The sequence below is a fragment of the Carassius auratus genome, chromosome 17, assembly GCF_003368295.1.
Source record: "Carassius auratus strain Wakin chromosome 17, ASM336829v1, whole genome shotgun sequence".
NCBI classification, from domain to species: Eukaryota; Metazoa; Chordata; class Actinopteri; order Cypriniformes; family Cyprinidae; genus Carassius; species Carassius auratus.
Genome location: NC_039259.1, coordinates 17,812,005 through 17,825,488, shown reverse-complemented (window position 1 = coordinate 17,825,488; position 13,484 = coordinate 17,812,005). Strand labels below are relative to the sequence as shown.

Below are 13,484 nucleotides of genomic sequence, written 5' to 3'. Positions count from 1 at the left end.
TTAAAGAGATGTTTTTACTTAAAATACAATTAAACTTAAAACCTGGCCGTAGCATACATTTTTAAAGAAGACAGTTATTTAAAACATGTATGAGAACCAGATTTAAATCTTCCCATGTAAGCCTGAACCAAATGTTAAATATAAAAACAATATTTATGAATGTAAAATAAAATGTTTTATAATATTTTATACGTTTTATATATATTATAACATTTAAAATGTTTCACAGAAATGATTTGGTTTGGCCTAGTGGGTAAGTTTTACCTCAAAAACTGAGCCTTCTCAAGGGCCCAAAGGCATCATTACCTATTAAGAAATCCTACCGGAAATAATTAACTTTAGAATAAAATAAAAATTGATAATCACACTGTTGAATTTAGTGGTTTTAAAGCTACCTAAAATTCTCAGTTTGTCAAATTAAAGTTAGTAAAGTATAATAACTTACCTGTTAGTATAGGGCCTTGTCAGCCTGAAAACTCAGGTGTGCAAATATGTACAGTATGTATAGCAATACAGTTGTGTTTTTAGCAATGTTAAATCTCCTTTGCTACTAATAAAAATGTCTGCTAAAATGTATCAAATACCCCTGATTCATTTGCTCCCGCATCCAACAACATAAGGGATCACTCTTGTCTCAGGGTTTTTCATCTAAAAACAGATTTAATTGCGTAAGAGATCACATGTCTGTGGTTTCTTTGCATCACTTGCCAACAGCCCAGATGTACTCAAGTTTTGAGATCAATGCAGCAATGTGTATTTTTTTTTTTTTTTTTGCTGGAGCAGAATGCAGACTGTGTTTGGCCAGGCAAGAACTTGGCCTTGTCTGTGCTCTGTGTATCTCAGCAAGGATAACAGCAATCAGATGTGATTACCTAAATGACGTCAGTGGAGTGTGTGTCATCCTACCTTAGTCACTACTGTAATATAAAGCACTGAAGAAGTAGATCGGAAATAATATGCATATATTTCACAGAGAACAAGTGTTTTTTTTATGATAAATGCCACATTTTATTTCTTTCACAGAAACACTTGCAATCTATGCCTTTTACCATTTCTCTATGACCATTCTGCTGGTGTTCAGTACTAGTAAATAGACTAAACAGTACCTCCCTTTGGAAATAAGAAATGTAAAAATGTACAAATTGACATATCGGGTAAATGTGAGACAGACAAAAGCAAGGAATTTCTCAAGCTTTTGAAGAATAAAAAGACCTAAACAGACACTTTTAGTTTCTATAAATGAAACAGAATGGTTTGTAAAGGCTGGATTATTTACATTGTTCGAGTATAGTGAAGTATTATTATTGTCTAAATGTAAACAGATACAATTCTATTTAGTTAGTTTGAATTGGCTTGCACTAACTGAATAACTTTCTGTTTAGAGTCCCATCTCTCTCGTTGCTCTAACTGAAGATTGTTGGACACAGCTGAAAATAAATGAAGAATGGAAAGGTGTGTAAAATATACATATTTTAAATCAGTCTCTAAACACTTCTTAGAATTCAATTTAATCACCACACTCATTCTTTAGCAACTTCACCGTTAACAGTCATGTGCCACCCTTCAAACTTAACATGCTTGATAATGCCAATACTTCTTTAATGCCACCTCTTCCACGAATGTGATCTGGATGTGGATTCTGTGAATTCAGACTTTAAGTGCTCACTTTGGTCGAGTCTTCCATTGTCACAGAGACAGAAACACATCAGCATGGACCAATCGAAACAAAATCCCTCAAAGACATTCTGCTTCCATTCATTCTTCCCTCAACTTACCACCAAGAAGGAAACATACCTTTCCTCATTAACCTGCATACAGCAAGCTAAGAACATTCGATTCAACAAACCAGTAACCCTCTGTTATTTTCCATTTTTTTTAGAACACTAATGTTTTATGAAAGATAAAGCTTTCACTCTCATAAGAGCAAAACTACAGTTTACAGTACTTCCCCCATTCCCCCGTCTCCCTTATTCCTTGGGGACTGCTATTGGCCAGCACAAGCATGGCCTTCCAGTCTTTAGAGTTTAGACCTCTGTGGTCTTCATATTGAATGGACAGCTATCTTTTACAAGTTAGGTTTGAGTTGACAGCCCTAAGTGCTGCCTTGAGCGCAGACCGTGCTGCTGGAGGAAATGGGCAGGGCAAAATGACTCTCAGAGCTAATGCAGCAGTCTGTAGACTCGGCCATCTCTCCTTCTCTTTCGCAGATGGCAGTCATTGGTCCACTGGGAATGCGACTACGGCTGTTGTACCGGCTGCTGGCTGCAGACGGTGGTGTGCGTGAACGCCCATATTTTAGGGTTGTTAGTCCAGTGGTAAGACGGGGCAAGGCTCCCTCTGTACGTGCCCACTCTTCATATGCTCTCCTGCTGCTTGTCGGAGAGGTGCACAGTGTGTCAGATTGTGCATGCTCTGAATTAGCCCTCTGAAAACGGGGGTCTGTGCATTTGAGAATCTCAGTGGCTGACATGCGGAAGCCGGATTCTGAGCGGCTGCCCTTCTTCAGAAGCAGAGCTTTAAAACTGTCATTGCTCGTGGATGAGCGCCGCAGATTGCGCTGAATGGAGCCGGTCTGACGTGGCAATGATGTTAGGCTGGGGCTAGAGCCTGTTGGAGTGACAGGTGGGGACGGGAGGAAGTTACGGCAGCGTTCCTCTTCAGAGTCGCCACGGCCCAGTACCTTCCTCTTTGACCTGTGGATTAACAGACAGCAGGACAGGTTCTCAGGTAAGACTTTGGCATGGTTACTGCATGTCTTGCTGTTGATGTTGTTGGTACCATGAGTGTAGAAATTCCATGTGTAGCTTTTTTAAAATCTATAAATAAGTGAAAGTGCATCTGTCATTTGTTTCAGGACTGTAAACAGATGCCACAGTCTACTTGGATAAAAATGTTGGAAAATATCATTTTGAAGGGATGGTTATCTGATAACAGATAACTAAATACTACTACTTTTAGTACTTTATTGCTTGTATTATCTTGTAGGAGTTACGGTTAAAGTTGAGGTAACAGTAAATTTGCATTTAAATAATTCCTTAAATAATACCACCCTGCTTCCTTAAGATTCAGAACATCATGTTCCCTTAAAGTTGTTTAATCTGAGCACTTGGATGTTAGCTCTTTCTAGGCATTAAACTTTGATTCACACAAATTAATAATGACAAAACTTCTAAGAATAACACTGCATCATGTGCTTTTTAGTTCTGTCCTACAACACTATGACAGTCATACCAGAATAATCTACCCAGCTCTGTTTGCTTACTTTCAGGTTGGTTGAAATACATTCAATCGTAACCTAACAAAAGGTGTGACACCACAATACAAACACTGTGAAGCAGAGCTTGGGGATTAGAGAGGGCAAAAAAAAAAAAAAAGAGATTGATCAATTCTTGTAAAGGAGCTACTAAATTATGGGTGTAATCTGACTCTAGCCAAACTACAAATAGACAACAGCAGCCAAGGGCTTGATTACTTGCCAGTCCAATCCACACCTGTAATTTGATGTTCATGTTCTGTCTGTGCAGACTGCTCCAGATGACACGTTTAGACAAACAATTCAACACAAATGCATGAAAACATGACAAAACTCTAATAACAATCAAATTGAATGATTAAAAGATCCCAGCTTGTAATAAAAGTCGGAATCATAAAATTTGTCCAGACCATCCAAAATACATGGGTCATTAATAATTCAATTCAAAGAAATACTAAAATGCATTCTATAGAACTTTGCATCAGCCAAATAAAAAAAAAATGTGTTTGTGTAAATTGAAAATATCTATATTAGTATATTATTTCTTAAAAATATATATTTTTATTATTAAGTATTATTATTATTATTATTATTATTAGTGATTCTGATGAAAGAATGAATAGCTTCACAGACTGATTCATCTATTATGATCTATTATTCATCTATTATCATCATGGTTGTGTGCATGAAAATAAATTAAAGTATTAAAGCTGAATAAAATGTAATAATATAAGTGTACATAGAGTTGACTTTAATTTTTAATAATGCATTCGTTTTTTCCGTATGAATAACCCATAAACCCATATATACACACTATATTCAGTATTTTTATTTTCTGATTTTCTGTGGCATAAATAAAAAAATAAATCTATTTGATGTCTAAATTTGGCTAATATGTGGGGAAAAGATATAATTAAATCCTCTTCCTGTAATTATTAGTCAGTTCTGAGAATCTACATTTTTCTCAATCCTGTTTATTAGACAAAACAAAGTTATTTTGATGATCTGGTAACTAATCACATTAAAATGAATTGGCACAAAAAAAAATTGTGAGGATTAAATATTCTGAGCTTTCCTGAATAAATTATGTCAGGTGTTTTTACAGGTCAATACAAATGTAATACAATGCTTTTTAATGCAAATATATATAACTGATTCATATTGAGTAGTGCAAGAGGAACTAAATTATCCATTTACAAGTAAATTATCCATATTACGATCCATCAAAACTTTTAAACTACATTTCCTTTTCAAGCACAGCCTACAGCAGTTTTATGCTCATATTTATCCAAATAACATTTTACTTGTATGCATAATGCAGGCTCTACTGGCTAAATAGAGGAAAACATAACATTACCTATGAATTGCAGCAAAGAGGTCCTCTGTAGTACGGGGACGAACAGGCGTCACCATCTCCCCCACAGCCTCTCCGTTAGCATTAATACTAGATGCACTTTCAGTGCTCGAGTCAAACACGGCACCTACAACCCACACATAAACACTCAGCTTACCTCTCAAAGTGAGAAGAAACAATGGAGACTGCGCCTACACTGACTGAAAATCAGAAAGGCATAAAACCCATGCTGCAAAAGACATTTTCTGCTCCTTAAATTATTCACACTCCTTTGGTAGTCCTGCTGTTGTGCAATAACTGCACTTTAGTGAGCTCTGCTGAGAATATTATAGTATAAGCCCGCTAACCATCACAGACTCAAGGGCTCTCATTCAACTTTCTTAGCTGATTCAAGGGTAAATAGTTATGTAATGGATAAATGGAATCATAGAGTTCTAGTCATTCCTGTAGCACGTAAAGCAGGACCTGTGTGGGTGGTAATGAAGAGCATCCACTCTGCTTCACTCACAAAGGGGGATACATGTGAGGGTTGGAGGGGTGTTGATATAATTATATTAAAACAATTTAATTAAACTTTTCAGAAGAAAGATGATCAAGATCATTGAGGCTGTATAATACAGAACATATAACCTAATAAACATAATATTATTTAGTAATTCATGCAACAAAAATGCAGCTTTGCAGATGGATCCAACGCTGATAATGAATTTAAATGCATGATCAAATGGCACAATCATTGTTTGACACACTAAAGTGATCCTCCATACACAGAAACTTTCTTTCTTTTAGGCAAGTAATAATAGAAGCCCTTACCATTTTCCTCATGGTCGTCCTCTTTAAAGCTGATGGATCCCGAGCTGCTGCTTGAACCATCATCTGATGTACTTTTATCATCACAGAGCCCAAAGTCCTTATCACTCAGGCCGAGGTCATGCTCATGAAGAATGAGATCAGAGAGTTGCAGGTCTTGCAGACTGCTTGATGACAACTCACTGCTGAGAGACTGTCTGCCTTTGACCACAGGGGTTGAAGAGTCTGAGTCACTCTCTTCCTCAACCTCTAGGTCCAAAGGAATTGCTTGCATATTAACTGCATTTGTCGAGGATGTGCCATTCAGTTGCCCTGACTCAAGAATTTCTTGCACTCCATGAACCTTTTGAAGTTTGAGTCCATGAGAGACAGGAGGATGCATAATGGGTGGTATAATAAGGGAAAGACTGGGTTTCTTAGGTGATATAGGAGGCTTCTGTTTTAGCTGAGAACTTTGAGAAGAAACTGAGGAGTTTGTGCATTGCAGAAGCTCATGGGAAGATAAAACTGGAGATGTCTCAGAGAGGTGCACTAAAACATTCTGGCCAGTATTCCTGACACGTTCATCTGGGCCAGGAGGTAAAGAACCAGTTGATGCCTCAGGGAAATCTTGTAGAAATTTGTTAACTAAATATTCGTGTTGAGATGCATTCATACCATTTTCTGACTGACCAACACAGAAAGCAGTCCATGTTTGATCTGTAGTGTCACTTTCCAGAGACTTTCCTAAGTTTGTTTTAAAATGGTTATTTGCTTGGTCATCAAAATCATCAAAACTGGCTGCTGTAAAAATATCTTCTATTTGCATGAGCTTGACAGGTCTTAGCTGCACCATCTGAAGAGCTTGGGCAGTGATTATTGGTCTCTGAGTCTTCTCTTGCTCTTCAGTGTGGTTGATGTTAAGTGCTTTTTCAATTTCCACAGCCTTCTTAAATGTAGGACAACTCTCTGTGTTCAAAATGCCTGCTGTTTGAAGACCCATCTCAAGTAATGGTGGAGGAGGAGGAGGAGGAGGAGGAGGGGGAGATAGAATGCACGGTGAAAGTTTCGGTGGAAGAGGTGAAGGAGGTGGAGGACTATTTATACCTCCGTTGCTTGACAGAGATTCAGAGATCTTTGGTGGGGGAGGGGGGAAATCAATAGTGTCAAACTTTTCAGATGTCTTGGATGAATCTGAAAGTAAATTATGTCTCTCTTCCAAGTCAGAGGATAAGTCGGGTAGAAAAGGAAGAGGTGGGGTTGAGTTTACCATGGCTGCTGTCGGAGAGCAAGAAGCAGGGCTGGGTGATTCACATGATGTAATGGTCATGTCAGGTAGAGGTGGAGGTAGTGGTATGTTTCTGATGGAATCTGAGGTGTTGGAGGACAAGGATGTAGAGGAGGAAGACACAGAAGACCGCAGGGAGGACTTTCTTTCAGGCACTTTTGGTTTCAGCTTCCCTGCAGGTGATTTTGCTCTTATTAGAGAAGTAACTGGAGTGCCTGCAGTCGGAGTGTTGGACTGACTTGAATAACCACTTGATGGTGATGTCAGGCGATGAACCTTGTCAGGTGATGAGGCCAGTTTTGACTGAATCCCACTACTGTTGCAGTGGGACGATGGGAATCCGATGTTGTAGGCTGCGTTGCCCATGATTACTTGATTCTCCTCAGTGCTTGCAGATATTCTGATTTGGGAGGAGAGACCCTGGTCAGACCGTGGACCTTGGTAATCCATGTAGAAGTCCCAGGACTCTGCGTATTCTGAGCGCTGACTGCTGCTATCACTGTGTGTAGGTGTGACCGGACAAACAGCAGCTGGTGCAGACATCCCACTGCTTGCTGCACTTATGGTGCTCTGGCTTCTGGGTCGGAGTACCCAAGGGTCTTCAAACCCATTGCAGGGTGCCTGTTCAGAGCAAGTTTTTAGGTTAAGCTCTAAGGATTGCTGGAGACTAGAAATCAGCTGCTCACTAAGGACCGAACCATTGTGGTGAGTCTTCCTCTGAGGTTTGCGCCTTAAGGAATCAGTCCTCGCTGGTGGGAGTGGGGGCTTTTTGGCTTTCCGCAGGGAAATGCTGCGAGTCAAGGAGCGGTTGCTGTGCAGACTTGCACGATCCCCTTGACTGTGGTGGTCCTTGCACTCATACAAACTGTGCCTTGCATCTCCCGCTTTATTGATGGAGCCATGACTATGCGACTTCAAACCGGAGTCCAGGTGCATGGAGCTGTAGAATCCTTCATTGTCAACAGAAAACAATGAGTTTGAGTCCATCATGCTGGTAGAATGTTCCTCACTGACAGATGAGGAGCAGCTTGAGGTGACCTTGTCTTTTGGAGAAACGTCATACATCCACTGGTCAGTGGTTAGAGTGCTGCAGCTTTGATTGCTGCTCTCCGAGAAGTTGGAATCCCTGCGGACACAGTTACGACTGCCACAGTTTCTGCCATCAAGTGTGCTGCACTGGGACTCCGTCTCTGTATGGAAGCCTGTACAGAGGGAGGTTGTGGATTCATAGCATGAGGAGACAGCCGACAATGAGGCATCAGCAGTACTAAACAACTGGGCTGAAGACTGAGGTGATTGCATCTGGTTATCCTCTGTTCTTTTGTGTCCGTAAAGAATGGAGTTCTGTAGTGCACCACTGAGAATGAACAAGCTTGGGCTATTATTTTGATCAGAGCCTTGGTCATTTGGATTTTCAGCAAGTTTGGAGCTGTTTAATGTACTGCTTCTGGAATCGGACAGCATATGCAGTGATGATGAAGAACCATGCTGCATGTCAAACTGGTAGGACAAGGAGCTTGTAGAGCCAGAATTTATCCTGTAGGGGGAGCTGGTGTACTTTGGTTCACAGTGCTGATGCGCGATGTGAGAACCTTGGCGTGGCAAACTGTGAAAGCTCTGATCACTGTCATTAAGCTGAGTGTAACTAATATCATTACAGTCACTCATGGTGGAAATGCTGCTTGAGGAGGAGACACTGGCCATTTGGGCAGCAATTCCGTGGCCTCTCTGTGCTCTGATTCTGCGTACTGAGGGAGGAACAATCTTCACCTCTTCTGTTTGGCAGCTGGAGTCACGGGTGTTTAAGCATCTCAGGGTGGAGTTTACGCTTCCCACTCGACTGAGGGTGGAGTACTGATCTGCCATACACATAGAGTGAATTCTGTCATCTTGTTCTTTATTTGCTGTAAGAAAATAAGGAATGAGAATTACAGATATATGGTGTATGTTTACACTTGATTGTCTTTATTAATACATATACATATATATAAATTAAATTATTGTAGTTAGAAATTGTTATTTAATATACAGGATATAGTATAATATAAATATTAATTAGTAAAATAAATAATAATTCACTAAAATCAGTGATAATTCATTATATATATATAATTTAATATATATATAATATATATAATTTAAGGTTCCAACATGTACTTAAAGATGCATTCAATAATTTTATATTTATTTTGTGTTAACATGACATCTTGGACCACACTAACATCTAGTGACATAAACACAGAATCATGTTGAAAAAGAAAACTTTAAGTACCAATGCCATAGCACAAATTCTATACTGGCAGACAGATTAATGCATTTCCAAAAGTGAAAATGTCCAACAATTGGGGATGCCAGCCTCTAGGAGGTGACATTCAATGTAAAATATAACAGCTTTTATTAAGATTACTGATATGACTGGACAAATTTTTGGTTTGGGGACATAATTTTTGTTAAAGGAACATTCATTCCTACATGTATAAAACTTCTAATAAAGTGAGTGAGTGCACCCTTTACATTGTTTGAGAATGGTGCAGTGTACTGTATAGGATTGCAACAATGAATAGGAATCACACCTAGTTCAGTCTGGATGTTGTCAGGAACTCCTGTTATTGTCTTTCTTCTTTGCACCCTCTTGGGTCTTCGTATTATGGTATCAGTATTTGCTGCAGAGCGACGGAAACTGGCCTGACGATCAAAGTTCTCACCTAAAGATGTAACAACAGAAGTATATAAAATAAAACAAATAAAGTTTTTGTTTACATAATATATGTGCGTGTATACGGTGTATATTATGTATAAATAAATACAAACAGGCATGTATATATTTAAGAAACATTTTGTTTATACAGTATATTCAATGTATACACTATATTAAATAAAATATAAGAATATAAATATATTAATGTATATACATGTTAATATTTTGAAAATATATACAATGTGTGTGTATTTATATATACTTAAAAAATATACACAGTATACACACATGTAATTTACAAACTTTTATTTTGGATGCGATTAATAGCGATTAATCATTTGACAGCTCTTATTTATATATATATATATATATATATATATATATATATATATATATATATATATATATATATATATATATATATATATATATATGTGTGTGTGTGTGTGTGTGTGAGTATTGGCTAATTTTCCCTATTTTTACTGTTAGATTACCTTTGACATCATCTTATGCTCACACTTATAGTTTAATAATGGTAACACTGTTAAACGTAATCTTTATCAGATCTCAAATTAATCTCATTTTAATTATTATAACATGGTAAATGGTAAATGGACTGCATTTATATAGCGCTTTCAACAGACCACATGGCCATCCAAAGCGCTTTACAATTTTGCCTCACATTCACCCATCCACTCACTCATTCACACACCGACAGCGGTGTCTGCCATACAAGGCGCCATCCAGCTCGTCGGGAGCAGCTGGGGTTAGGTGTCTTGCTCAAGGACACCTCAACACTTGGTCAGGTGGAGCCGGGGATCGAACCACCAACCTTCCGGTTTGTAGACAACCTACATGAACCACTGAGCCACTGCTGCCCCATGACAAACATCTAATGGCCCGTGTTTTAATATTGGTCTTATTCAAATTATTATTATCCAACTGTACAAAACAACTGTTTACTGAAAAGATATGTGATTATCAATGGAATAGTTAAGAACACCTCACTAAAAACATATTATTACAAATTATATTTGATTATTTAACGATGGATGTACCTGTAATGTTGATGGGAATGATATCAGTGGCCACCGACTGGGCCTGCAGTTTCATCTTCTCCTCGGGAGTGGGCAACGGCAAACAGCTGGTCCAGCTTCTCTGGATGTCCATGTCATGTTCCAGCAGAGGGGTCTGAGGAGGCATCGAGTACACAAGCTTCTCCTCTTCATTAGGTGACTCTGAATCCTGCGCACAACACAAACAGACTGATTTAATGAGGTCAGGCTTCGGTGAATGATAGCCTAGCCAATGCCCAGAGATAGGTATTGTCTGATATTTGGTCATTTTTATTGTTTATCAGTCGAGTGCTTTCCAAAAAGAGCAAAGTAAAAAAGACTCTTGAAGTGCATTTCCCTCCAGTAACGTCGTGTGACTGAAATATTTCTCTGAGCAATAAGCCCAGGGGAGCCCTGAATGGAGGAGAGCTACAGTCTAAATTATTCATGTTAATTTGAGATCAGTGTTACAGTCAGTGTATTCAACCATAATGTGTCTCGATACTCTTTTATTTATTTTTAAAAAAATTTGGCAAAGAGACAACTTTGATTCTTTTGTCCTGCTTTGCATAACCAGTTAGTATAAATTTGCAAGACTGCTTGAGGGAAATACACCATCTAATTATGTATTAATGTCTAATTTGTGTAATTTACCATACTCAATGGCACTAGGTCTTTGAGGTGAAAAGACGCTCACGGCGGGTGACTTGCACTAGTAGGTTCGGTTGTATATGAAGGTGCTATAAGGACTTATTAGGATCTGAAGCCACCTTTCACAAAGCACAGCGCTACCACTGACTAGCAACTGCAGTGAGAGCGGTACCTTTCTGTTCCAAGATCTCAAATGACAGCAGAGAGAGAGGCAAGACTGAGATAGGCAGTCTAGGACTTTAAACCGCTTGGTGGGAGGAAAGACAAAATTGTAAATAAAAGAACAAAACATGACCAAGTGAAGTGAGACATTACCTTTATTTAGGATTACAGAATGTGGAATAAATATTTATTGCAGTGCTGGACTAAACAGATAGCACGCAAACAGCCACTAGGGGGCAGTGCAGAACAAGTGACCCGAATCATGTCTTCAAGTTGAGTATTTAGGAGAAAAATGGGCCTTTGTCTGTTTCATGCACATATGAGCATACATTAGCTCTCATTATAATACAATACAACAGTTCATTAATTATTGGACTACATAACCAAAAATATTTTCAATGACAGGATTTTGGTGATAAAACGGTGAAACTGATTATAAATGGCATGCCATACTGCATAGCCAAACTAAATAAAGTTGTTTTTCTAGCAGCAGCATGCATGTTAATGTAAAGGGAAGGACTGTGATTAAATTTGTGTCTAAGGTTAGGTTTACCTTCTTTTTCTTCTCTGTCTTCTCCTCATCCAGGTGCACATTTTCACAAAGGCTGGTTGCAGAGAAGGCAGGGGTTTGGGAGTAGTACTGGGAACTACGGAATCCATCTTTCCTGAGCTTGTCACACTCTGGAGAGGTAAACATAACCATCCAGTCATTAACAATTTGTAGTGTTAATGAGTCTGTAAAGACTATTAAACATATCGCAGTCCTATAGCAAGAATTTAAACATTAATTCATGCTTGTTGTGCACAAGCAGCTCAAACTGATATTTTTTTTAAATAATAGAGGCAATAAAATCAAATATTTATTTCCTTCAGACAAAAATCACCCTGTGGAAAACTAAATGAAGCAATAAAAGTAAAAAAAAAAAAAAGCATATTTCTTAGAAAAAACAGCTGCAGTGCACATGTTCTGTAAGGTGAAGGACTAGTCATCAGCAGAATTTAAATAAATGAAATGCATAACTGTTTTTGAGAACAATGGAAAGAAGATTTCACATAAAGGCTGAGGACTCTTGTATAACACTCAGAAAATTACTTAACAACTGCAGAGCCACAGTGTCCTTTTGCCCTCAGTCCAGAAAGGTGAAAGGAGAATGATAGACTGTGAACTTATGCTCTAGCAAAAGTATGGCAGAACAATGGATAGATAAATAGACACATAGACACATAGATAGATAGATAGATAGATAGATAGATAGATAGATAGATAGATAGATAGAGAGATATTTATGTCACTAAGAGCTCCAGCCAAATAAAAGAGTAGTGTCTGTTTTTACTGTAGGACTTTAGAAGTACTGTAGGAGTTCAACCTGAATATGTCATAACTGACTGTTGGGTTATGGATGGCCTGCAGAGTTGGGGTCTCCACCTCCACCTAATGCCGCTGACATTATTCATTTATTTCAGCTGATCACCTCCTCTGGCACCTTCATAATGAGCGCCTGCTGAGAAACGCTATTAGCTATTCTCTCTCTCCCTTTCTCGCTCTCTCTCTTCTGTCTTTATGCAGAGCTCAATGTAATCACTAATCTTCCTGCAGTAGCACATGATAAGACACGGCGCCTTATGCAGCGTAGCTTGCAGTTTGCACAAACTGCACAATATCTCAGCTGGTTACTGTGTTATAATCTATAAAATGTAAGCAGAGCAAATCTTGAGTCCTACATTCGCTTTACTTTCAGGATATAAACTGATCATTATTATTTTTTATTAAAAAAAAAAATCAACTTTAGGCACTACATACTGTAAATATATATATATATATATATATATATATATATATATATATATATATATATATATATATACACACACACACATAGTCTTACAAAGATATTAATAATGCATAGAGGATGGTAATAATCTTATATGTATATTGTGCACTGACCAGGTGATGAGTAAACTTCAGACCTGCACAAACCTGCAAAATCAGCAAGCCTGCAAACAACGTATAATGCAAGAAGGAACAGCTTAGCCTGCATTCTTAATGTATATTAATATTTCTCACACAAATGCTGGACAGAGACAAGAGGTTCATTTAAAATACATGAATTATAAAACACATCACTTTACCCAGAAGTAAGCTGTGTTTCTCTTGCTGTGTTTTATGAGAAGCACATTATTAGCGTATATAACAGTGTGGGTATGATTAAGGAGGCTTAAAATAAGTCAATAAT

The 13,484-nt window shown here is 38.2% G+C and overlaps 1 protein-coding gene across 7 annotated transcripts in view; it reads right to left on the bottom strand.

Annotated features, from left to right (window-relative positions):
- Nucleotides 1-444: 444 nt before the first annotated feature.
- Nucleotides 445-13,484, bottom strand: part of LOC113117461 (NHS-like protein 1) — a 46,400-nt gene continuing 33,360 nt past the window's right edge. For 2 of the 7 annotated variants that reach the window (XM_026286150.1, XM_026286154.1), the window contains exons 3-8: nt 11,804-11,931; nt 10,441-10,627; nt 9,258-9,389; nt 5,421-8,588; nt 4,611-4,734; nt 447-2,693 (exon numbers count right to left, since the gene is read on the bottom strand). In XM_026286150.1, coding sequence (XP_026141935.1) covers nt 2,093-2,693; nt 4,611-4,734; nt 5,421-8,588; nt 9,258-9,389; nt 10,441-10,627; nt 11,804-11,931 — 4,340 coding nt within the window. In that variant the 3' untranslated portion in view covers nt 447-2,092. Of the gene's footprint in view, nt 2,694-4,610; nt 4,735-5,420; nt 8,589-9,257; nt 9,390-10,440; nt 10,628-11,260; nt 11,475-11,803; nt 11,932-13,484 lie in introns of those variants that run through there. The other 5 variants (XM_026286153.1, XM_026286151.1, XM_026286157.1 and 2 more) reach the window with 5 other exon arrangements.